This window comes from Alexandromys fortis, unplaced genomic scaffold (assembly GCF_014885135.2).
Source record: "Alexandromys fortis isolate MF-2015 unplaced genomic scaffold, M_Fortis_MF-2015_v1.1 scaffold_36, whole genome shotgun sequence".
Taxonomy (NCBI): domain Eukaryota; kingdom Metazoa; phylum Chordata; class Mammalia; order Rodentia; family Cricetidae; genus Alexandromys; species Alexandromys fortis.
The window spans coordinates 14,185,842-14,212,219 of NW_026067915.1; the positions used below are offsets into that span (position 1 = coordinate 14,185,842).

The following is a 26,378-nucleotide window of genomic DNA, read 5'->3' on the forward strand; positions in this document are numbered from 1 at the left end:
TCCCCAGGGGTACTGATAACTTGCTGCGCAAGACGGTGGCTTGAGTTTGAGCCCAGCCCGTGTTAAGAAAAGCCAGGCAAGCCAGGTGTGGCGGTGCACACCTTGGTTCCCAGTACTCCAGAGGCGGAGCACTTTGAGACCAACCTAGTCTATAGAACAAGTCTCGGGACAGCAAGGGCCACATAGAGGAAACCTTGTCTCCCACACAAAGTGAAGGCAATGGAAGAAAGGTCAGGCATGGTGAGGTCAACGCCTATCATCCTAGTGTGAGCAGGGGAGGCAGGCAGATCCCTGGGCTTCCTCGCCAGCCGATGGAGTGGAATTGGGGGGCTCCAGGCCGATGAGATACCCTGTCTCCCAAACTAAATTAAGGACCAGGGAGATGGTGCAGTGGCTAACGGTTCTTGCTACCAAGCCTAATCACCTCTGGGCCTATATGGTGAAGAAAAAAGGGGAAAAAATGACTCCTGAAGCTAGCCTTCACATACATACCATGGTATATATACAAACAAAATTAATTAACTTGGTTTTTTCATCCATTCAAAACCAGATGGGTAGCTCCTGGTTTGTACATGCATTTGCACATATAAACATACTCACACATGCATGTGCACGTATGCACGCCTGCCTACATATACAGTACACCTGTGTGCATATCTGCCCATGTGTGCATGCACACACTCACACACACATAAAGAACTAGAAGAAAGAGTCTCCAGTTGACCCATTAGTAACCCCGTTCATTTCACTCCGGCTGTTGCATTTGAGTCTGGAAGTTACACCTGTCGCATTCAACAGCATGCTACACACTGATCTCCCCACCCCCATGCCAGGCTTGGGCTGAGGACTCAAGGGTCAGCATGGCTTGGTCCTGCCTGTGAGGTGCTGAAGCTTAGTGCAGATTGAATCGAATAAGGAACCCCATCGGAAGAGGAGCCACACAGCAGGTGAACTCCTTAGGAGAGGATGTGGTTTGTGATCTCTCTGTGTCGTGGGGAGGAAAGTGTTTGAACCTGTGCTCCTGTGCTGCCCTTGGGGCAGGCAGACCGGATGGAGAGCTGTCTCTCAGTAGTAGGGAGGAGGAAGTGTTGGCTGAGTGGTCTTCCAAGGTGAGATTCTGTGCGGATTGATGAGAAAGCGAGGCCAACCTGATCCCCTGGCTCTTTCGTCAGCCACTCCGACACCGGGTCCTCAGATCCATCGTTTGGGAACTGATCACTGAGTATTGGCAAACTGTCATAATTTTTGCCTCGTTTACTTACAAATTAAGCTCTTAAAGAGAGCCATCATAAAACCACTTCATTCTGACTGGCTGCGTGGCAGAGGGCTGTCTGAGCTAGAAGACACACAAGCCTTGCTGGTTCACGGTAGGCTGCGGCAGCATGCCTGTTAGAGCAATGTCGTTTGCCTAGCCTGCAGGTGGCCATGAATTTCACCCCAGCACTGCAAAAACCAGGCTTGGTAATTCATACCTGTGACCCCAGCACTGGAGATCAGAAGTTCAAGGTTGTCCGTGGCTCGGTAGTAGTTTGGAGTTAACCTGGACGTCTCTGTTCCCACCCCCACGGGAACCAGGCTTTCCACTGCAGGGTTCTAACACCGTTTCTGCAGGTCCCCATATGTCCTTTATGCATGGGTGTATTTTCAGGGAGCCTGAACCTGGGGGTGTCACCTTTGGCAAGCTTAGGAGTTTCTGGTCTAGACTCTGCACCTTGGACAATAATTGCCAGGGAATTATTTTTCTGGTCATTTTGTGTCCTCAGTGCCAACCTCTCCTGATTGGTCTTTGTCATGCATGGGTCAAGTTCCAGGGAAGTTGTATTGATTATAGTTATCATTGCTGTGATAAAACACTTCACAAAAGCAAACATAAGGAAGTGAGCGGGAACTTCAGGTGGTCATACCACATCTGAAGTCTGGAAGCAGCAGAGAGGAATGCCGGTCTCTGCTGGCTTGGTCCTTAGGGTAGAACGCCAGCCTCTAGAATGGGAGCTTCTTCCATATTTAGGGTGAATCGCCTCACCTCAGTTAACCGGGCCTGGAAACTCCCCCACAGACATACCACAGAGGCTTGTCTTCTGCATGATTCTAAGTCTGCATGATTCTGAGTCTCAACCATCTCAACCCCAAGGTAGCCAGACGAGACCATCCGTAGCTGTGTTCTCAGGAGCAGCACCTGCCACAGGGAGGAATGACTGGGTGCAGAAGGCAGGGTGATGTAGCTCTGGGAATGGCTTCAGCCAGTCCTGAGGAACTCTGGAGCAAGGGAGGTGGCTTGTCCGGCCCCAGCCTTAATGGTTGATAGATAAAGGCGGTCCCCTGAGGGATGTGAGCCAAGGAAAAGCAGGTCCAAGAACTGACTGCTCTTCCGGAGGGCCTGGGTTTGATTCCCAGAATCTGCATGGTTTCTCACAGCCATATGTAACTCCAGTCCCAGGAAACCTGACACCCTCTTCTGGCCTAGGTGGATCAAACATGGCATATATGCTGAAAAGACACATACACACACAGAATTAAATTAAAATGAGAAGAGAGAATGACCTTGAACTTCTGATCTTCCTGCCCTACCTCCCAAATGCTCAGTTGCTGGCCTCTGCCACCACATCCGTTGTTTGCGGTGCTGGGGAAGCACTTGGCCAGCTGGACCCTAGCTCTGATGATTTGGGCATTTATGTGTCTGTTTATTGTTTGTTTTGTGTGTGTGTGTGACAGGATTTCTCAGTGTAGCCCTGACTGTCCTGGAAATCGCTCTGTAGACCAGGTTGTCCTCAACTCACAGAGATCTGCCTGCCTCTCCTCCCGAGTGCTGGGACTAAAGGCGTGCGCCACCACTGCCTGGCTCTTTAATGTGTCTTGCGTTTCTTCCCGCCCTAACCTGAGCCCCTGAGCAAGGCCCACAGTAGTGACCAGTGACTTTTTTCTGTCTTCTAGGTGCCAACACGCCCTACGCGCCGCAGCCCACCAGCTATGACTACGACGCCCCGCTAAGTGAGGCCGGGGACCTCACTGAGAAGTATTTTGCTCTTCGAAATGTCATCCAGAAGGTGGGTCCTTTGGATTCTTGGCAAGCTGGACGGTAGGGAGCCTGCCATGAACTCCTTATGACTCTGTAGGTGACTTCCTGTCTGGAACCTTAATGAAGGGAGGCATGGTTTGGGGTGCAGCCGCACCCAGTGAAGACTACATGAGTTTATCAGCAAGGCTGTAGGCTCCGTATCCTTCGTCTCCGTAAGAGTGGAGTTAGGGTATCTAGTCAAGAGTAGGGAGAGCAAGGGATGTGACTAAAGCCATCCAGGGTGGTCTCTGACATCCAGCAAGTAGAAGCCAGAATATGTGTCCTTGTGGGAGCTCACGTGTGTTGGGGGATAAATGGTTGACACCAGCGTGCAGGCAGATGTGCACCGTGCTGGAGAAACACGGTGTTCTATCTGGGCCAAGTGACTGCTGCTGCCTCTAGCTGCCTCTGGAACCCCTTGCTCCAGCTAGCAGCCAGCAGCCAGCCTTTGAAGCACCTAAAGTACTCAGGTGGGGTTTCCTGTCTCTGCGGTGAGTTTAAAAAAAAAAAGAAAGAAAAGAAAAAAAAAACCCACAGTTTTTCTGCTCAGTCACCAGAGTTTTGAAGTTTAGAAAAATCTAGGTTTTCTGTCTATAGTGGTAGAACTTAAGTGTTATGTAATGTCAGTTTTAAGCATGTGTTAAGTTTTGTATTAGGAAATATTTTCTTTCATTTTTTGGGGGGCGTTTCTTGTTTGTGTTCTGAGACAGGATCTCTCTGCATGCATGAGGTCGGGACTTTGAACTCACAGAGATCCGCCTGCTTCTGCCTTCCGAGAGCCAGGATTAAAGCCGGGATTAACATACCATAGCTGGCATGTTCTGGAAAAGCGTGATATAAACCAGGTGTGGTGCACAGCTGTAATCTGGAGGTGGGGCAAGAGCACCAGCAGTTAAATCATTCTCGGTTACATGTTCAAGACCAGCCTGGGCTACAGAAGACCCTGTCTCAAAAGATAGAGAAAGAGAGAGAAATAGATTCTCACCTGAAGTTTCTTTTACAGTTTAAAAATTTATTTATTTTTTTTAAGATTTATTTTTGTAGCCAGGCAGCGGTGGCGCACGCCTTTAATCCCAGCACTCAGGAGGCAGAGGCAGGCAGATCTCTGTGAGTTTGAGGCCAGCCTGGTCTACAGGAGCTAGTTCCAGGACAGGCTCCAAAGCCACAGAGAAACCCTGTCTTAACAAACAAAAAAATATTTATTTATTGTGTGTGTGTGGTGTGTATGTGTGTGGGTACCTGAGGATGCCAAAAAAAAAGGCCACTGGACCCCGGAGAGTTACAGGCAGTTGTGAGCTACCCAGTGTGGGTTGGTACTGTGAACTAAACTCAAGAGAGTTCACATTTAACCCCTGAACCATGCAGCCCAACTCATCGTAATTCTTGATACATGCAGATAGATTTCTATTTTGTATGTGTGCATGTGTATGATTGTAAATATGTGTTTTGTGTCTTCCTCGTCCTTCCCCGCCTTACTCTTCTTTTTTTTTTCTTTTCTTTTCTTTTTTTTTTTTTTTTTTTTTTTTTGGTTTTTCGAGACAGGGTTTCTCTGTGGTTTTGGAGCCTGTCCTGGAACTAGCTCTTGTAGACCAGGCTGGTTTCAAACTCACAGAGATCCGCCTGCCTCTGCCTCCCAAGTGCTGGGATTAAAAGCGTGTGCCACCACCGCCCAGCTCCCGCCTTACTCTTGAGGCAGAGTCTCTCCCTGACCCTGGAGCTCCCTGATTCAGCTGGCCAGACAGACCCAGGAACCCTCCCATCTCCACCCCCATCTCTAGGATCATGGGCACATGCCACCCTGCCCAGCCTTTTGTGGGGCGTGGGATTTAACTCAGCCCCTCTAGCTAGTGTGAAAAGTACTTTAACGTCAGAGCTGCTTCTGCTGCCCCACACAGAGATTAATTTCAGCTACTTATGTTTTTAATTTCTTCATGGTCTACCTTTTGTTGTTTTTCTTCTCCTTATTTCTCTTTTACCTAGTTTGAGGATGTTTTTGTTTTGTTGTTTCCCTTCTTCTGGTTGGGAAGGGTTTTTGCTGTGTTTTTGTTTTGTTACCCATTCAAGTGTGTTATTACCTGTGCCCTTAGAGGAACCGGGTTCCCAAGGCTACTGTGTATGCAAAGTGAGCAGAACACAGCAACCAACACCCAGTGGGAGCCTCCCTGGTGTTCCTTCCACATCCTCAGCACCCACCCACCTGCTCTGAGCTTCTGTTGCGTGTATCAACTTTACTTGTCTTGACCTTGATATAAATGGAGTTGTACAATCTGCACCCCTCTGTGCCTGGCTCTCAGGAAGTTCCAGCACTCCGTTGTGGTTCATAACAGTGAAGAACTCAGTTGAAAGAGTACTTGTCTGGCTTGCCTGGAGCCCTAGATATGATCCCCAGCACTGTGTAGAGGATATGGGGGTGCACACCTGCAATCCCAACATTCGGGAGGTGGAAGTAGGAGGATCAAGAGTCACCCTTGGCAACATAGTAAATTTGAGGTCATCCTGGACTGTATGAGACTCTACCTGAAAACATAATTTTACATTTTTCTTATCTTTTTTTTTTTTTTTTGGTTTTTCGAGACAGGGTTTCTCTGTGGCTTTGGAGCCTGTCCTGGAACTAGCTCTGTAGAAAACATAATTTTAAAATGTAATAAGGAGCTGATGAGATGTAGCAGCAGGTAAAGGCACTTCCGGTGGATCTGAATTTAGTCCCCAGCCCCCACAAAACCTGGGCTGGGCATGATGGCAGACACGTGGAAGCCCACTTGAGAAGTGGAGGCAGGAGGATCGGGAGTCCAAGATCATCCTCCGCTACCTTGAGAATCTGCTACTTGGAGTCATATTTTAATTGATTACTTATTTAGTACTCTTTTGGCTTCAGGTAATGTTTTTATCTGTGTGTCTCATTCCTTCACAGATGACTAAGCAGGTATCCGTCATGTACTGATTTATGCTAGCGGATTTTAGCTTCTCGGTACATACAGACCTCCTGCAGAAGGTAATATGTGAGCCAAGACTTGTAGGCAGAGGCGAGAGAGCAGCGTGTTGATGGCCAGGCCTGGAACATTGTCGGAACTCAGCCAGGGAAAGGAAAGTGCTGTGCGGGGAGATGGATGAAGCCAGGGTCAAGACGGAACTGTTGCATGCATCCGCTAGGCCAGACTGAGACTGCTTTACTCAGAGCGTTGAGGACGACCGGGGAGTTGAGCATAGCTGCTGGCTGCAGGGATTGACCAGGAGGCAGGCGTAAGTTACGGACTGGTGGTGATTGTGGCACGTGCATGCACGCCATCAGGCAGACTCAGACCACAGTCTGAAAGTGCAAAGCCGTGTACTGCAGCTCACACCTATAATCTCAGCACTTGGGAAGCTGAGGAAGGAGGGTTACCATGAGTTTGAGATCAATCTGGGCTACATAGAGTTCCGGGCCAGCCTAAACTAGCCACAGTGCGAATCCCTGTCTCAGGGAGGGGAGGGGTTAGAGGGAAAGGACGAGAAGCAAAAGTGAAGTATGTGTGTTTCTGAGACAAGTGTGAGAGAAAAGGCAAGAATCAGATGCCTCGGGCTGGCGCGATGACTCAGGAAAGTGCTTCTCTCTGAGGACCTGAGTTCAAGTCCCGGGATTCACAGGGTAGAGAGAGAAAAGTGACTCTTAAAATTGTCCTCTGATCTCTGCATGCAAGATCATGGCAGTGCACGCGCGCGCACACACACACACTAATTTAAATAGAAAAAACCAACAACATGCTGTGCAGTGGTGGCACACACTTTTAAACCCAAAGCTAGGGAGGCAGAGGCAGGCAGATCTCTGTGAGTTCAAGGCCAGCCTGGTCTACAAAGTGAGTTCCAGGACAGCCAGGGAAACAGAGAAACTTTATCTTGAAAAACCAAAAAAAAAAAAAAGAAAGAAAGAAAGGAAGGAAGGAAGGAAGGAAGGAAGGAAGAAAGAAAGAAAGAAAGAAAGAAAGAAAGAAAGAAAGAAAGAAAGAAAGAAAGAAAGAAAGAAAGCCAGAATCAAATGCCTCTCACCACTGTCTGGTTTGACAACTCAAAGGATTAGGTTGTCACTTCTGTAGTGGAAATCAAGTGTGGTGTGTGTGTGTGTGTGTGTGTGTGTGTGTGTGTGCATTGCGTGTGGAGCATGAGGGAAAGGAGACAGGGCCGTGTAAAAGATGCAGCCAGGAGAGCACATGTATCTACCATCTGGCCAAGTGGGACAGACCTGGGAGGGGGAGCCATCTTCAGGGTGACTGTGACTGAGTCAGCAAGGCAGCTCAGCGGGTGAGGGCTCTTGTCAACAATCCTGATAACCTGAACTCAACCTCTAGGCCCCACATATTAGGAGAGAATTGACTCCCACAAGCAATTCTCTGACCTCCACGGTGCATACCCATGTAATAATTTTTAATGTAATAAATAAAATTTTTAAAATAAATGTGATAGATTCCAGTTTAAATGTGACGCTCTCATTCCCTTCTCTTCTCACTTCTCTCTTAGCTCCTTGCCTCTTTTCCTCATGTTCCTTCTTACTTTTGTGATATTTCAGGTTTATAGGACAGGAATGCCTTCTTTACATTATCATCATCATAGGGTCAAAAGGACAGGAATGGCTGTTTTTTCATTCATTCATTTGTTCATTTATTTATTTAGGTTGTTCGAGATGGGGTTTCTCTGCATAGCCCTAGCTGTTCTGGAATGCATTCTGTAGACCAGGCTGGCCTTGAATTCACAGGGCTCAGCCTGCCTCTGCCCACCCCACAAGTGTTGGGATTAAAGGCTTGGGCCATCACCGACCGGCTCTGGAATGGCTTACTTTAAAAGACATAGTGGAGCCTTCTGTTTGTTTCCCCCAGTGCTGGAGATCACGCCTAGGGCCTTGCCCGTGCTAGACAAGTAGTCTACCACTGAGCAAGTCTCTAGCCCTTTGCGGTCTTTCTCACGGGACTTGTAACTGATTTGTTAAAGTGTTTGGAATATTTGCTTGCGTGCGGAAGGGAAATAGCTGATGACCAGTGGCCGTGTAGAGTCTGCGGGCCCCTGCCTTCCTCAGAGAATGGGAAGTGTTTCTCTCTCCCTGTGAGTCAGGGTTAAGGGTACCCCAGTGGGGATGAAGAGAACGGCTTCCCCGCAGGCTGTGCAAGCCTGTAGTCACTGATAAAGGTCACATATGAATCTTCAAATCATCAAGGCTTGACAAAACTTGTGACATTTGCATCTTTCTAATGTCTACTGTCTTTGGTGTGGGTAAAGCTGAACCAGGCACGGTTAACACTTTGACCATAAAACTATAGAGTAAAGCGGCCCTCCCGCTCCCGTCCTAATGAGGTGCTGGTAACTCTGGTTTTATGAGCTCTTGAATAAATTAGTAACCGGTTTTAATAGTTCTGTAATGTACGTGTGTGTGTGTGTGTGTGTGTGTGTGTGTACTTGTCTGTTCATACCTGTGTCAGGGACAGAAGCCAACTTCTGGCATCTCCCCCTGTCTCTCTCTGGTCTGTTGTTTGAGACAAGCAAGCCCTGGGGATTCACCTCACTTCAGTCTCCCCTGGTGCCGGGTTACACATGTGTTGCGCCACACCTGACTTTCATGTAAGTCCTGAGGATCTGAACTCAGGTTCTCATGCTTCCACGGTGGGCACCCTGCCCACTCAGCCACCTCCCCCAGCCCAGCCGTTGGCCTCTGACTCGTCTCTGAGCAGAATTGCTCACGCTTTCTGGCTGTGTGATAAGCTGGGAATCTTGAACACGTAACTTACTACGAGGTTCATACAGCCTATGCAGGTGTCTCTCACTGAACAAGGACTCTATAGCCTTCCACTACCGAGCACCGCCACACGAAAATGCTAAATAGGCTCTGTGGGAGGATGAATGAGACTAGAGCAGAACTAGCTACTAGATCTACTAGGATCTACTAGATTTCCTGGGGGAGGAGCAGCTCTCTGCTGAGTGCCCCCTCCCAATGCTGGACACAAGCCGTATTGACATTCAGTTTGGAAGCCATGTTTCAGGCACAGATTATGATGGAGAAATAAAGGATAAGAAGTATAACATTTGTGTATATTTGCTTATTTTCTGAAACAATTACCTGGATAGGACGTTACGATTTTGCTAAGCAGTAAACTACTACCAATAACACGTTATTAAACAGAGACGAGACATGGTGCTACATGATTTTAATCCCTGCGCTTAGGAGGCAGAGCCAGGCAGATCGCTGAGTTCGAGGCCAGCCTCATCTACAGAGTGGGTTTCAGGACAGCCAGGGCTGTAACACAGAGAAACCCTGTCTAGACAAACAAAAAAGAAAAGAAAAAAATAATTTTACAGGTGTGTGTCTAAAAGGTTAATTTTTCCCCCCTCTTCTCTCACCCATTCTGATTTATAGTTTAAAGAAGTCCCGAAAGGTCCTATCCCTCCATCGACACCCAAGTTCGCATACGGAAAGGTTGCTCTGAGAAAGGTAAGGCACAGGGTTGGGAGTGTAGATCAGCGGGTAGAGCGCTCGCCTGGCATCCGTGGTGTCCTGGGTTCCATCCCCAGTACCTCATAAACCAGGTGTGCTGACTCACACCTTCGCCCCAGCTTTCAGGAAGTAGAGGCAGGAGGATCAAGTGTTCAAGGTCATCCTTGGCTACCCCGTGTGTGAGAAGCTAGCCTGGGCTACCTAAAAAAATCCTGTCTCAGAAAGAAAAACAAAGTCAAGACCTCAGGGAGAGTCAGATGGGGAGACTGAGTGAAAGTGTCTCAGCCGGGCGGGCCGGGGGCTTGCCGGGGTTTCTCCGAATCTCTCTTCTGAGAGCTGGCGGAGTGACTGACGTTTCTAGGGGAACGCAGCGATGGGAGATAAGATGTGGATGTCAAGTGACAGGATGCAGAGACACCGCAGGAGAGTGAGAGCTGTTCCTGAGCCGCTCGGGTCCCTTGGCTCTCAGAGGCAGAGCTGTGGGCTGCTGTGGGAGGAACATCCTGCTCCTATCCTGTCCAGTGAGGCTTTCTCCCATCGTTCACCTCTTTAATTTCTTTTTTCATTATTGCATTTATTTTGGGGGTTGGGAGAGACGCACACCATGATGGAGGCCAGTGGACAACATGGAGGAGTCTGTTAGCTCTTTCTACCGTGAGGGTCTGGGGACTCGAACTCAGGTCATCAGACATAACAACAAGAGGTCTTACCTGCTGAACCATCTTACCAGCCCCATTCTCCTGTTCTTAATGAGTTCCTCCAAGCCCCAGGACTTTTGATATCTCTGCCCTTAGTTTAGATTAAAAAATCATATCCTAGTAGCTTATGAATACTAGAACATCAGAGGAAAAATATAGAAATTATTCATTAATAAGAGGTAAGGTCTTTTTATTCTGGGAAAATAGGAGAGAGTTACCTAACTGATGGGAGGAAGGTTGTACCAAAATTGGTTTGTTTTTACCCTTGGGTCTTCAGGTTTTCCCCTCGACCATCCCTACTCCCACATGTATTCATTCACCAGAAAAAGAAGAAAACATGAACAGTCACTTATTTCTTAAGAATCTTGAAATTCTAAAATAGCAACATACGTTTTTATCTTTTAGCCAAACGCCAAACACCGTAGTGTACTTTTTCCATTCGCAGCCTCCTGACTTCTGGTTGGCTGCCTGCGCCTCTGTAATAGTTTCCACCCCGTGTTGTGGAATCTGGGCCACATTCTACAAAGACTGTGGTCTTTGATAGGAATCTCTTCTTAGATTCATCACGCTTGAATCACATAAGGACGGGGAGCCTGCTTGTCACTGAAGCTGCTTAAGAATGGGTGCTTGGTTTTAAAAAAGTAAAAAGTTCTTGTACGTGATATAAAATAGCCCCAGATGTCGAAAACAACAGCAATAATAAGTTGAAAAACATACAGCTTAGTGCCATGAAGGAAATTTGGGCATGGTGGCTCAGGCCTGAAATCCTAGCACTTTGGAAACAGGCAGGAGGATTGCTGTTATGTTCAAGACCAGCCTGTGATACATGGTTGAGTTTGAGGTTAGCCTGGGCTATAGAGAAAGATTCTGTCTTCAAACAAGAAGGCGGTGGGGAGCAGATGTGTCGGCACATGCTTGGGAGTAGGAGGTAGGAGGTCAGATGTTCAGTTCATCATTTTGCCTGAATAGAGAGTTCCAGCCTGGGCTACAGGAGACACTCACTGGCTAATAAACTCAAAACAAAAGCACAAAAGACGAGGGAGGGAGGGGGAGGAAATAAGTGGAGAACAGTATCCAATTTATACAAAGCATAGTTAGAGGATTACATTCTTCATTTAAGGTTTTGTGTGTGCGTGTGTGTGTGTGTGTGCATGCACGCACGCGTGCAAGAGAGAAAGAGAGCGTGCATTTGCACTGACACTTGTGGAGGTCAGAGGGCAGCTTTTAGGAGCCGTCGTAGGCTCGTGCCACCCAGGCTTGGAAGCCGTGAAGCCACTGTGCCGTGTGTGGTGTGTGGCACGGTGGCAGATCTAATCTTAGAGTCATTTGCCTCTCACTACTATCTAGGCTGCAGGCCTCTTCCTCACTTGAAAACCTGTCGTCATGCTCTGCAGAGTTGCCGCCTCACATCTCGGGTGCCATTCGTTTTGAAGCCTTTCTTAGATAGATGGCTCTGAGCTGTATTTCTGAATGGGTGCGCATCAGACTCTTTTTAAGACTGCCATCATTTACATTTTCATCAAGAGTTAGGAGCAGGGCCTACGTCGAGGGCTCAGCAGTTAAGAATACCGACTGCTCTTGTTTTTGTTTTGGTTTTTTTTTTTTTAAGTTTAGTTTATTTTGTTTGAGATAGATTTTCCCCCACTCGGTCTTGGGTGTCCTGGGTCTCAGTATCTAGACCAGGCTGGCCTCTGAATCACATCTGCCTGTCTCTCAAGTGCTAGGATTAAAGATGTACACCACCATGCCCACATCTGACTATTGTTCCAGAGGATCCGGGTTCCATTCCCAGCACCTACGCAGCAGCTCACTCCAGTTCCAGGATCTAATGCCCTCTTCTGGTCTCCTGGGGCACTGCACACACCAGTGCACAGAAACACAGGCAGGCAAAACACCCACATACACAAGAGAAAAAAGGAAAGGGTTAGGAGCAATTAGAATATAGTGACACCCACCTTTAATCCCAGCACTAGGGAGACAGAGGCAGGTGGATCTCTGCGTTTGAGGACAGCCAGGGCTACATACTAAGACCCTGCCTCAAAATAAATAAATAAATAAATAAATAAATAAATAAATGTATGTTAAGAACACAGCCTGGGACTGCAACACAATGGTAGAAAACTTGCTTGTCCACCTCGTGGGAAACCCTGGGTTCGGCCCCCAACACTGCAAAAGATCGTAATAGTGAGAAATAAAAGTTGTGTCTTAGCTCAGTGAGTGGAGGGCCTGCCTGGCGTGCAAGAAGCGGCGTTCCAATATTAGATGGGTGTGGTGACCCCAGCTCTTGGAGGATCAAGGTCATCCTTGGCCACTTGAGGCCTACCTGGGACACATGAGACTCAGAAAGGGGGAGTAAGAGAAGAAAAGGAGGAGTGGGGTGAAATGAAAGGTGATTGGGAAGCCAGCAGAACTTGGGCAATTGAGGCTTCTCTCAGTGTCTTTGATAATTCAGACTAATGACGTCCCTGCTCACTGGTGACCCGACATGATACAAAGTCTTGTTTTTGCTTCTTTTCAGTTCAAGGCAGTGGCCGAAGCTCTGGACATCCTGTGTCCCAATGGACCTGTGAAAAGCCTGTATCCCTTGACGTTCACCCAGGTAAAACAGGTAGGTCTCCAAGGGAGCACTTTGTCTGGGTTCTTCTGGCAACACAGGTGTTTCCTGATCACTTCCTGAGCATCGATAATTAGATACTGAAAAATGGCTTGTTTGATAAGGTGCTTGCCTGCTGTGAGCAAGGCCTTGGGTTCGATCCCCAGCACCGCATAAACTGGGTATAGTGGTGTGCTTATAATTCCAGCCCTTGGGAGGTAGAGGCAGGAGGATCAAAAGTTCAAGGTCATTCCCAGCTACACAGTATTTAAGGCCATCCTGCGCTACAGGAAACCCTGTCTCAAAAAAAAAAATTCATTTAATTTTTCCTTCTTAGAATCTCTTCCTGCCTTGGAAAGAAGGCCGTACTTGTGTTCTGTGCCCCTCTGCGCCTCATTTCCTGGTGCTCCCTTGCTCTCTAGAAGTTTCTCTCCACTTTTTATTTTACGAGATTTTGCCCTAGCCACTTTTAATCTGATTCTTCAGTTAGGAGTAGCCTTTCCTACTTAGTATGTCTATGTAGTGAACTGCTTTTTCCTTTTAAGCATCTGTCTGTCTGTCTGTCTCTGTATGTGTGTGTCTGTCTATGATGACGGATTCCTCAGAGGCTGTGGACAGCCTGGGCTTCCAGAAAGGGAAGCTAAGCGTTCTCTGCAGACGTGGCTCAGGCAGCCCTTGCAGGCACCTGTGAACGAGTGGGCCCACTCTTGCAGCCTGTGCACACATAGTTAAACTGGAAAGTATTGTATGGACTCGTCCTAGCCAAAACATCGAGGCCCAGACACCCACCCTGTTCCAGAGCTGTACACTGCAGGGGTCCAAAAGCAGAGCTGTGGGACCAGCGGCACCCGGGGGCCTGTGGAGTGGGCCCTCTACCGCGTGTTGCAAAGACTGGTCGAGTGCGGGGCTCGGCTCTCCTGGAACTAACTGTGAGACGGTGGTTGAAGCAAGATGAGTATAGACACAGCAGTGGGAAGCAGATACCAGGCCACGATGAGGTGTCCTGCCGGGTGTCCCCTTCTCCAGACTCCAAAAGCCAGGAAGACTCAGGTGACCTAACACTTCAGAAAATAGGGCTGAGATCCCAACTGTGTGACCAAGTGTGGCAAGGAGCCAAGTGGCCCATGGAATCCCCATGACATCATCCCTGTGCCCTGCCCCGCCCCCATTAGGACATGTCTCCTCTTCTGTGTCCACATAACAGGTATTTTAATGACTCCAGCAAGGGAGGAATGGTCTGGGATCAGTCTGAACCCTTCAACAAATACTGATACCAGTCTAGCCGAGCTGCCAAATATGGCATGCAAGAGGCATAGGCAAAGAGATAGAGAGCCGGAGGCCACTCTGGCCTCCAGATTAGCCTCCAGAGTAAGGTCCAGCCTGGCCTGAGAAACAATTTGTCTCAAAACAAAAGCAAATGTAAAAATCCAACACAACAACAAAAATTCCAGTGATCTCATGCATTGGAGACCAAATTTAAGAAGAATTTAAGGGGCTGGAGAGATGGTTCAATGGTTAAGATTAATGGTTGCTTTTCCAGAGGACCTGGGTTCGATTCCCAGTACCCACATGTCAGCTCACAACTGCCTGTAACTCCAGTTCCAAGGGATTCAAAGCCTCTGGCCTGCATTCATGAGTACATACCTGCACACACGCATGCATGCACGCGCACATACACACACGTGCCAAGCATGGCATGATTACCACGTGTAACCAGGCATGGTGGCACTCATATGCACGCCCAGCACTTGGGAGGTGAAAGCCAAGAGGATAGGAAGTTCGAGATTGTCCGTGGTTGTCTAGTAAATGTGAGGACAGCCTAGGCTACCAGAGTCTTTGTCTTACAAATACTACTCCTGATTTGGTAACAGTACCCACCCCTATTCTCTCTTTCCTCTTTGCTTCAAATGGTTTCAGATTGAGTCTTGTTTTGTACCCTAAAGCAGATTTAGCCCAAGAACCTGGAGAATGTTTTACTGAGCAGAACTCGGTGTTTGTCCTGTGCTTGGGGCTTTTCCTGGCGTAAAAAAAATTGTGTGTGTGTGTGTGTGTGTATGAGTGCTTTGCCTACTTGTATGTATTTACACTACCTGTATACCTGGTCCCTGCAGAGACTGAAAGAAGCCTTCAGATCCCCTGGAACTAGAGTTACAGATTGTTTTGAACCCAGGTCCCCTGCAAGAGTCACAAGTGCTCTTGATTAATGAGCCATCTCTCCAGACCCTTTGTAATATTATTACCATACTTATTTACTTAGTTTGTTGGTGTGTGTGTGTTTGTGTGTGTTTGTGTGTGCCACATCACACATATGAAGGTCAAAGGAGTGGGAATCGGTTCTCTCCTTCCACCATGTGGGTCCTGGGGATTGAACTCGGGTAGTCAGGCTTGGTGGCAAGCGCCTTTACCCACCCTCACCAGCTCTTCACTGGTTTCTGAGTCTATACTAGTGACTTCAGACATACAGTATGTGACTTCCCTAGGTCACTCTCAGCAATGGCTTGACTTTTGTTGTCCTGTGTCGCAGAGAAGAGAGTTCCTGGCTGTTCAAATAGTTCGCCAAGATCAAAAAAGTCAGCTTGAGTTTGGCTGTGGGTGGGGGAAGAAGCTTTTCATTCCCTATGGTTTCCAGAAGGTCGCTTTTAACCAGATCAAGGGCAACTAAGTTCTTAGTAGCTGAACTCTGAGAGTGAAACGTTTCTCTTCTGTCCTTTTCTACCCAGTATTTTGGGTATGTGCTGTACCGAACAACACTTCCTGAAGATTACAATGGCTCAATGCCCATCTTCTCTTCATCCTTTGATGGCGTCCGTGACCGGGCTTACGTCTCTGTGGACGGGGTAAGCATTGTGGGGCCGGCTACACTTACTAACTCCAGTTTCAGCCTCTGTCCCTTGGCAATGACCTTGCTTGCTGATATGGCCCGCGTGCTGCAGACTCTCTGTTCTCTGACATTCACACTCTAGAAAACGCAGGGTCTCCTGAACCCAAGGTCGCCTCTTCCCTGTGTGAGCTCAGCATATGTCACCCAGACTGCTTTTTAGGGACCACATCCATGTCTGCCTAGTACCTGTCACCGTACAAAGTGTGTTTAACTGGGTGTCTCCCATAAGTGAGATTTTTATACTGTAAAGGTTTGCTCATGACCGTTGTAGCTAAAGGTCACCAAGGACTTGATTTCACAACATACTGCAGGTACATATTTGAACAGCCTTTCCGTCATCAAGTGTGATAGCGCATGCCTGCTATCCCAGCTGTCAGAAGGTCGCAATTGCAAGAGACCAGGCCATCCGACATCTATAGGATGAAACCCAGGGTCTAAAAAACAACAACAACAAACAAAGTTAAGTGCTGGGACTTACAGGTATGCACAGCCACGTTCAGAGCAATTTAAAGTAAAATACTTTCCTTCTTGGCCAGGAAAATAGCTGGCTTTGCAGGCAAAACACTCAGACACATAAAATAAATAAAATAATAATAAGAAAAAAAAAACAGGCGTGGCAACATGCAGTTATAACCTCAGTTCAGGGAGTCAGGGACAAGAGCATACCGTGGGAGCCCGGCCCGCCAGCCTGGTCTCCTTGGCAGGTTCCAGGTGTGCAATGGACCGTTGCTGAGGAATGCCACCCAGAGTTGTCCCTCTGTCCTCTGCACAGGTATACGTATGTGCTTCCTGTGATTTTATAACCAACTGATTTGATCTCAGTGGGGACAAGCCCCTGAGGTGTGACCCTGTGTGACCCTGTGTGAGCTTGTCATTCCCTGGCCTTCTAATTGTGTCTTAGTGACCTGTGGTCAGTGCAACCAATCTGAAAAAATAAACTCTTCAATTAGGGATGGGGTTGGAGACTTAGCTTGCCCAGCAAGTCCAAGGCCCAGGGCTCAGTCCTCAGTTCCGGAAAATTAGTTAGGTAATTAATCAATTCAAATAAAAAGTTAGGGATGTGTCGTTGAGAAAATACTGTTGTTCTCTGTGGTTAAGGCATCCTAGCAAGTGAGGTGAGCTGACTCCACCTAACTCCGATCTTATCTGTCTCCTGATTCTATCTGCTCTCTTCTTCACACCTAACTTGGGTTGTGAGATAATCATGCAGCAATTCTTCCCCACAAGAACACACCCTGGAATGTCTGGTCTTCCCCAGTCCTTTAAAAATAGAAGAATAGGAGCCACACTTGTAATCTCGACGTGTGAGACGCGGAAGCCAGAGAATCAGAAGTTCCCGGGAGGTGTGGGTTACAGAGGGCAAAGCCAACCTGGGCTACTCAAGGCCCTCTCTCAAAAAAACAAACAAGCAAACAGACAAAAAGAAATGAAATGAAGAACGCCTACAAGATGGCTCAGTTGATAAAGGTGCTTGCTGTCAAGCTGAGGACCTGAGTTCAATCCCTGGGCCCCACGTAGTGGAAGGAGAGAATTGTTTTCAAGTTGTCCTCTGACCCCCACATACAAATATTAAAAACGTATATGCATATATAAAGCAAAAAGATGCCTGGAAGGTCTCAAGTTCTGGGCCAGCCTGGGCTACGTCAGAAGACCTTGTTCCCGTTAGAATAGCCCATTCTCAGGCAGAGTGTACCCAGAGCTGTGTGTGGCCGTCCTGCCCTTTGGGGGAGCAGTGACTGTCAACGTGGCCTGCTGACCTTCGCATATCTGGACTCCCCTGTAAATCTGGTGACATTTCAGGACAGGGGAAATGACAGATCAACTGTGCACAGTGCTGCGTTTCTCTGCTCTTACCCTCCGTTCAGCCTCTGGCTTCAACCCACAGGTCCCCCAAGGCATCCTTGATCGAGACTCTGGGACAGTCCTGTACATTCAGGGAAAAGCTGGAGCCGTTCTGGACTTGCTGGTGGAGAACATGGGGCGTGTGAACTATGGCAGATACATAAAGGATTTCAAGGTAGGACACTTACGTGAGGGATGAACCTGTGCCTGAGTGGTTGGGGGAGTTTTGTGCGTGCCGTCAATACTCAAACATGCATCTTTGTATCCGTCTTCCATTTACACAGAAACAGATTTTGAATAGTTTTTTTCTCTCTCTTTATTTTTTTCTTTCTTTTTTTTTGGAGGGGGGGAGCAGTTTCTCTGTGTAGCCCTGGGTATCATGGAACTCATGCTGTAGATTAAAAACTGCACTCCTGTGCCTGTTGACTTTGAATTTTTTGCTTCTCTCTCTCCATCTCCCAAGTGTTAGGACCACAGCTGCATGCCCCCATCCTGTCTATGAAATTCTGGGGATTGAATACATGGCCTCCTGCACACTAGGCAAGCCCTCTAGCAGCTGAGGTACATTCCCCGGCCCTTCACATTTTGAGGTGTGTGTGTGTGTGTGTGTGTGTGTGTGTGTGTGTGTGTGTGTGTGTGTGTGTGACTGGCCACTGCAGAGCTGTCACACCTCACAGCAGCTCCCTTGCAGAGCCCACACACTTCACTGAGGCTGCAGAGTGAAGCTCTCTGATTTGTTTGTCTAGAAGACGAACTTCTTCGAAGGGCTCCTTTCCTGCCCAGACCATGAGAGCCTTGAGCTTTGCGAGCAGAATGCTCCCCTTGGGCCTGAGCTCAGCTCTTGTGGAGAGGAAACGGAAGCTGCTCCATCATGCTCTTCCTCTGCTTTGAAAACCCACCCAGCTCATCAGGGGCCCTCCGGGTGTTTGGTGGGCTCTAGTTTTGCATGCTTGGACTGGTTGGTCTGTAGCAAATCTGTGCTGTGCAAAGCCCTTTGCCGCTGCTCTGCCACTGGCCTGTTGATTGGTTGGTCACAGTGTGGCGTTCTAACCAGTATCCCTAGATTATTAAGAAACTTTTTGTTTAATTTGGGTTTTTGGGTTTTTTAAAACTCATTTAAGGAAAAGTCTTTAAGCTCAGGCTGGGCTGGAAGTCATTGTGTAGGCGAGGACTCAAACTCCTGAGCCACCCGCCTCTACCATCCAAGAGCTGGGTTTATAGGCGCGGTCAACCATACCCAGTTTATGTGGGGCTGGGAAGCAAACTTAGGACAAGCAAGTCCTCTACCAGCTGAGCCACATCCCAGCCCAGGAAACTTTTTTATTGGGGGGCGGTCGCCAAGAGTAGTCTGGAACTCACAGCAATCCAAATTCTGAGGTTACGGGGTCAACCACCACACCACCCAGTTCAAGAACATTTGTTACAGTTCTGTAGTGTCCCCAAGGTACTTCCGGGAGTACAAAACGGGGTACAGGCTGCTCTCCCCTGGAGAGAAGGCTCAGGCACTGCCAAGCCTCAGACAGGGCAGGGATAGAGGTTCCTTCCTGACCATGTTTTTACTTTTTTTTTTAACATGTATGTGTGTGTGCTCATATGCAAGTATCTGTGTATTAATATATGTATGGTCATATATGTGTGTGCGAACACATGTGCACATATGTGCCGTGTAAGGAACCGAGGTTAACACTGGACTTCTTCCTTAGTCTGCCTCCACTTGTACTGAACAGGGACTCTCAAGTGAGCCCAGAGCTCACATATCACCTAATCTAGTTAGCAGCTTGCCCTGGGGAATTCCGTCTCCTCCTGTATGCTGGGATTACATGCTGGCTGTCACTCCCAGCCAGCATGTGTGTGGGTGCTGGGACCCGACTCCAGTGCTCACTCACACAGCAAGCACTTTACCCTCCCCCGCCCCCAGCCATCGCCCAGCTCCCTTCGGGACCCTCTTGTGGGCAGCAGAAGAGCCATGGGGACACATTGCTCAGACTTGGCTCCCTGAAAGCATCGCTTTCCATCCCTGTGTTCAGGCTGTAATCACTGACCTTGCTGACTGATTGCTGTGGGCCACATTGACTCAGAGTGATTAGGGTCCTGCTGCGTGTGGTGTGTGGGTCCTGGCACACAGCCCCCAGCCTGATACCGACTGAATCACTAAACAGGCAATTGAGACTGGCTATCAGATGGTATCCTTCAAAGATCCAGGGTTCCGCTAGAGTAGAGAAGCTCCTCACGCAAGAAGTAGAGAATGAGCTGGGTAGGGGTGGTGCACGCCTTTAATCTCAGCACTCAGGAAACAGAGGCAGGTAGATCTCTGTGAGTTCGAGGCCAGCCTGGTCTATATAGTGAGTTCCAGGACAGTCAGGACTGTTGCACAGAGAAACCCTGTCTCGGGGAAAAAAAGGCTAGAGAATGGTTGAGACCTGGCAGCTATACACACACTCACACACACACTTGTGACCCCAGCACTTATGAGGAGACCAGCCTGGGCTACATAGCAAGATCCTGTCTCAACACACAAATAAAAAAGCCACAAGTGAGAAATTAGATGAGCAGCCAGGTGTGTCTGCCATCCCAGTGCTCAAGAGGTTGAAGCAGGAGAATTCAGGAGCTCAAGGCTAGCCTCAGCTATATACTGGGTTCCAAGATAGCCTGGAAAACATGGGCCCTTGTCTCAGTAACAGTGAAACAGTTAGATGCGTCATGGTCATAAGTTTCCTTGTGATGGCTGTATCCAGGGATACCTGAGCCCCTGGCGCCTGTGGGACAAACAGGACAACTTCCATCCATTCTGCTGTTCATGTCATTGTCTCATTGCCCCTGACATCCTTTTCTCTCTTTTTCTACTTACTTTTTTAAATTTATTTTTTAAACAATCTTTTATTTTTATTTTACATACCAATCCCAGTTCCCTTTTCCCTCCTCCCGCTCCCCCTACCTTCACCCCACCCCACCCCCATCCATTTTTCAGAGAGGGTGAAACCTTCCATGGAGAGTCAACAAAGTCTGTCACTTGAGGCAGGACCAAGGCCCTCCTCCCTGTGTCTAGGTTGAGCAAGGTGTCCCTCCATAGGAAATGGGCTCCAAAAAGCCAGTTCATGCACTAGGGTACCAGTGGCCCCACACACTGCCCAAGCCACACAACTGTCACCCACAGTCAGAGAGCCTAGTTCAGTCCCACACAGGTTCCCCCGCTGTCAGTTGGTGAGCTCCCACTAGCTCAAGTCAGCTGTTTCTGTGGGTTCCCCTTTTCTCATTCTCACAATTCCACAGGTATGGTCCTCACAACTGGGCAGGTGCTCAGACACTCAGGATCAAGGCTCGCTCCCTGGCTGGTGTGAGGAGCAGAGGCTGACCCCTACCTTCTGCACTGGGGTGAATCTTCCTAGATTCCCTTCCTTATTCATTCTCCTTTTCCTTGGTCTTCATTTTTTCCTTCCGATCTAGCGAATTCTGAAGGCAGGGGCATTTGGGCTCAGAGACACCTACTTGCCCTAGAGGTAGAAGTTAGGGTGATTTCGTGGTGATTTGTGGTGAAGCCAGAGTGTAGAGAGGTTACCTCTCCCCAGCAAGTTGTCGTTACAGGAGTTGTAGGAGCCGGAGCGCAGCTGCCTGAAAAGTGGTAAGCCAGAACCTGACAATAGACACTGAAAAGCAGACAGATTTGTTCAGGGAGGGTGGGTGTTCCCCTCTCTCACTCCACCCCAACCCCATTCCATCCTCAGAATCCTAATATGGGGTTTAGGTTTACAGAGAAGGCTAGGGATGCTCTAAGCGGCTGGCCAACGATGTGACCCTGCCCATCACTGCCCATCTCCAGCAGGACGCTCTGTTACTAGTCAGCACCTCTCTTCCTGGGAGCTAAGCTCCCGGTCTCTCTCAGGACACCAGGCTTCAGCCTTTCTTTCTCCCAGCAGATTTTCAAGGAAATTCCAGTTCCTAGGAGATCCATTGCCTCAGCTGTCTGACAGTCAAAGGGAGGGGCATAAGTCTCTCTGGGCTGGAGAGGTGGCTCAGGGGTTAAGAACACTTGAGAAAGGTCTGAGTTTGGATCCAAGGACCCAAGTGCCTGTAACTCCAGCTCCAGGGGATTCACTACCAAGAGATGCCCTCTTCTGGCCTCCTCGGGTACCCACATGCATGTACGATCACACTCACGCACAGCCCAGACACACACCTCAAATAGAAGTAAATCTTTTTAGAGCCAGGCGATGGTGGCTCTCACCTTTAATCCCAGCATTCCAAAGGCAGATACAGATCTCTGAGTTGGAGGCCTGCTTGGTCAGCAGAACTCGTTCCAGCACAGCCAGGGCTGCATAGAGAAGCCCATCCTGGGAAAAAAAAAAAAAAAAAGACTTATCTGCGTTCCTGCCAGGTTGTGACAGCACCTCCGGCCTGACCTGGGTCACCTGGCTGTACACACAGCTGAGCCGCACCTCCTGCTTCTTCTCCCAGGAATTCAGTGAAACCCATGAGTCCCTTCCTTCCCTGCCAGCTCATGCTTATGTGTTTTTCCTTTACAGGGTTTGATTTCTAACATGACCCTCAACTTTAGTATCCTCACCAACTGGACAATCTTTCCCCTGGACACTGAGGCTGTGGTACACAGCCATCTTGGGGGCTGGGAGGCCCACGGTGAGGGCCGCCATGATGGACACCTGACCTTCGGCTCTTCCAACTTCACGCTCCCCACTTTTTATGTGGGCAACTTCTCCATTCCCTCGGGCATCCCAGACCTGCCGCAGGACACCTTCATTCAGTTTCCTGGGTGGACCAAGGTATGTGTCTTCACAGAAAGAGGTTGGGTCAAGGCTCGAGCACTTGGTTCTCAGTGTCTGAGAAGGAACCTGAAGACTGTTGACAGGATGCTGCGTGATGGTGGGAGGCTTTTCTGCTAGGTCACACTCAAGGACCAGGACTGTGGCAGACCTAAAGGGACCCAGTGTCCGGTGTGGAGGTATCCTTCTCTGTCCTGTTTCTTTGACTGATAACTTTCTTCAGTGAATGGCAGCTCACTCTCTTGCTTCCTCCAGGAGTAACTAGGGCCTATTTATTTTTGTTTGTTTATTTTAATTTTATTTATGGTGTGCATTTGCGTGTGTTTGTAGGCACCCCCTGAGGCACACATGTGGAGCTCAGAGCACAGCCCATGTGGGTCCTGGGGATTGAACTCAGGTCACTGGACTTGCTGGCAGGCACCCTCAGCCATGGAGTCATCCATCGCCCCATCCCCAGAATCTTTAGATGCTACTTATGAAAGGAACAGTTTGACTACATAGGTTCTCCTGTAGCTCAGGCTAGCCCTGAAGTTGCTAAGTGGCCAAGAATGACCTTGAACTTCCGATGTTCCTGTCTCCACCTCCCACCTGCACGCCTGGCTTTAAAAATGTTTACTTTTCAGCAGTGGTGGTGCACACCTTTAATCCGGGCACTTGAGGCAGGTGGGTCTTTGAGTTCAAGGACAGCCTGGTCTACAAAGTGAGTTCCAGGACAGCCAGGGCTATGCAGAGAAACCCTGTTTGTTAATGATAATAATGATGATGATGATGATGATGATGATGATGATGATGATGATGATGATGATGGGGCTGGAGAGATGGCTCAGCAGCTAAGAGCATTCACTGCCCTTGCAGAGGACCAAAGTTTGGTCCCCAGCACCCACATGGTGCCTCTTAACAACTGTCTGTAACTCCAGTTCCAGGGGATCTGATGCCCTTTTCTGGCCTTCATGGGTGCTGCTTACACATGGTGCACAGACACATGCAATAAAATAAGTCTTGTGAGAATTATATAAAGAGAACTTGGCAATAAATGCATTGAATTTTCTTAGTGATGCCAGGAGGTGGTGGCACATACCTTTAGTTCCAGCACTCAGGGAGGCAGAAACAGATGGATCTCTGAGTTCGAGGCCAGCCTGGTCTACAGAGCAAATTCCAGGATAGCCAAAGCTACACAGAGAAACCCTGTCTCGGGGAAAGAAAATCTTAGTGCTGAGGTGGAAGGATGGGGAAAGTTTTTAGTGACAAATTAATTAACAACTGGAAAAAATGTAGATTAAAAAGTATAATAAAAAAAACCAGGCATGGTGACACACACTTGTAAAAGCAGTCCTTGAGAGGTTGGAGGCAGGAGAATCAAAAATTCAAAGTTAGCATCTGATATAACATAGAGTGGGAAGTCAGATAATAACAACTTAGGAGACTAGCGAGAGAGAGCAGGCGGTGTTTAATATACAACTGTGCAGAAAGAGACGCAGGAATCGAGAAAAGGCAAACCGACTGGGTACTGATTGGCTCACGACAGTGCTTTATGAAGATCCCGAATCGTGAGAAATTCCTCAGTTGAAGTTCCTCCTGCCTTGTAAGCATGGCCTTTCTCCACCCAGCCTCGGGGGACCCCCTCCTTTCTGACTGTCAGGTGGGACTTCTGTTCCCTTGATTTTCCAGGTGACTCCCTCCACCTTCACTCTTGGAGGAGGAAGGCCCTCTTCTGCCTGCCTTCTTCCTGGAAGCCAAACCGCTGTTCTTACACTTTCTCTGCCTGCGGCTCATTGACCTTTTCCTCTCTGCTATCTAATGCTTTGCAGCAAAGAGGCAACATCTTGGGGGGCTCTAGGACCTGAGAACAGGGTGTGCAGCTCTGACTCTCCCCCGCAGGGACTTTGCCTCCTGGGCCACCTTTGCTTTCTCTCCCTCCAAGTGAGAAGTGAAAGGGTGAAGGACACCTTGGCGCGGTGGCTCTGCGCCTGTGTGGGCTACCGAGCTTGGCTTTGTGCTTAGCACTCTGCCAGCCCTCCTCCAGCTGCCGTGCCGCAGAATGTTCTCTTGTTACTTGAGTTCCAGCACAAAATCCCTGGCTTTGGCAGTCCACCTACTAGCCCTGGCCACCCACAGCAGTACCCTAACCCTAAGAGCCTGGGGGTATAGCCTGGTTGATAGAAGCTTGTCTCCTATAAGTGGGCTCCGACCTCAGCACCACGTTAAACTAGGCAAAGTGGTGCAGTCCCAGCACTAGAAAGTAGAGAGGAGAATCATAAACTTAAGGTCATCTTCAGCCATGTAGCAAGCTCGAGGCCAGCCTGGGCTACACGGGACCTTGGGTTGACCTCTGGCCTGCACGTATGAACACACTTAAGAAGCCTTCCACCTTGTTTTTGTTTTGCTTTGCTTGATTGATTTTATTTCACCCGGTGTGTTATTACTGTCAATGCACGGATGATGTGTGTGTGAGTGTGGACTGTCATGTTACATCTTTAAAAGACTGCTAAGGACATTACCCCTTCAAAACTAAAAGGCCAGCATCCTTACACAGAACACGGAAGGCCACAGATCGCTGTGCCCCAGCCCTAGGCCTGGCTCCTCGTCTGCACTCCCATGGCTAATCTCAGTCTCATGTTGCGTTTCTATACCTGATATACTTAAAATACCCAAGTGTGCGCACACGTGTCTGCAGTGGTGCCGCCCGTGATTGTCAACAGAAGGTTACAAGCCGAAAGTCTAGCTAATGAGGAATATTTATACTTTGATCATCCATGCAGTGGAATCATCTGGCAATTTAAAAGAAAATGAAATGCTTACATGTTACAACACGGGAGAACCTTGGAAACCTTGAGCTAGCCAGGCACAGTAGCACACCCCAGCACTTAGGAGGTGGCACAGAGAGACAGGTGGCTCCTGGGGTTTGCTGGCCAGTCAGTGAACAGATTCTGCCTCCAAAAAAAACAGGGTGAAGCCGGGCGGTAGTGGCGCACGCCTTTAATCCTAGCACTTGGGAGGCAGAGGCAGGCGGATCTCTGTGAGTTCAAGACCAGCCTGGTCTACAAGAGCTAGTTCCAGGACAGGCTCCAAAACCACAGAGAAACCCTGTCTCGGGGGGAAAAAAAAAAAAACAGGGTGAAGAGTAATGGTGAGGGGCTGGAGATGGCTTGGCAGTTAAGAGCACTCAGACCCGGGTTCTATGCCTGCATCCACATGGTGGCTCCCAGCCATGGGCAGTCCTAGCTCCAGGAAATCTGATGCCCTCTTCTGGCCTCCATGGGCATCAGGCACAAACATGGTGGATTCAGGCAGATATATACATGAAATTAAATATGTTAATAAAATAGTGGAGGGAGGTCAAAGTCAACTTCCGGTCCCCATACACACACCTGCAAGCAAATGTCTCCATGTGTACCCTCCATGAACACAAATAGAACAACTCCCCATCCCCAGCCTGTGCTGAGGAGCACTTTAACAGAGAGTATGGGGGTAAAGGGGGGCTTTGATCACTTGAGCCTGAGCAGTTCTCAGACTAGGTTATGCTCACTGGTCCTCTGTCTTCCTCCTCCTCAGAGGCCACTTGGCTCCTTCTCCATTTGTTACAAAGGAACTAACATTGTTTAGTGAATGAAATCACTGGTAAACTTGATTCATGAGATAAAAGCATCAGTTCTGATTGCTCTGACTTTTCTGGGGTCGGATGTGGCTTTCTGGTTAAGCAAGCGTGCTCAGCGGATATCAGTGGTAAGGGGTCAGGCACACCTGTCTGTCCACACAGGTCAGCGCTCCGTCTGCGCCATGTCCCAGCTGACGGTGGACTCCCGTCAGAGAGGCGTGTCCTCTAGGGCTTTGGTCATGGGTCAGATGCATGAGTCATGGTGACGTGCCTGTTGTGCTGAGGCAGTGGCTTTATTCTGCTCTTCACCTCAGGTGACATTAAAATATTATGACAAGTTGTGTGTGCTGTAATCCCTGCACCTGGGAGGCAGAGGCAGGAAGAGCTCTAGGAGTTCAAAGCCACCCTGGTCTACATAGTAAGTTCTAAGACACCCAGGGCTATTTAGAGAGACCCTGTCTCAAAAAAAAAAAAAAAAAAAAAAA

General features: G+C 48.6%; 1 protein-coding gene across 1 annotated transcript in view; it reads left to right on the forward strand.

Annotated features, from left to right (window-relative positions):
• Glb1 (galactosidase beta 1) overlaps nucleotides 1-26,378 on the forward strand; it is a 71,948-nt gene that overhangs the window by 37,828 nt on the left and 7,742 nt on the right. The window contains exons 10-15 of the mRNA XM_050139234.1: nucleotides 2,932-3,044; nucleotides 9,432-9,506; nucleotides 12,726-12,815; nucleotides 15,521-15,637; nucleotides 17,567-17,698; nucleotides 22,044-22,298. Of these exons, the coding sequence (XP_049995191.1) occupies nucleotides 2,932-3,044; nucleotides 9,432-9,506; nucleotides 12,726-12,815; nucleotides 15,521-15,637; nucleotides 17,567-17,698; nucleotides 22,044-22,298 (782 nt within the window). The remainder of the gene's footprint in view (nucleotides 1-2,931; nucleotides 3,045-9,431; nucleotides 9,507-12,725; nucleotides 12,816-15,520; nucleotides 15,638-17,566; nucleotides 17,699-22,043; nucleotides 22,299-26,378) is intronic.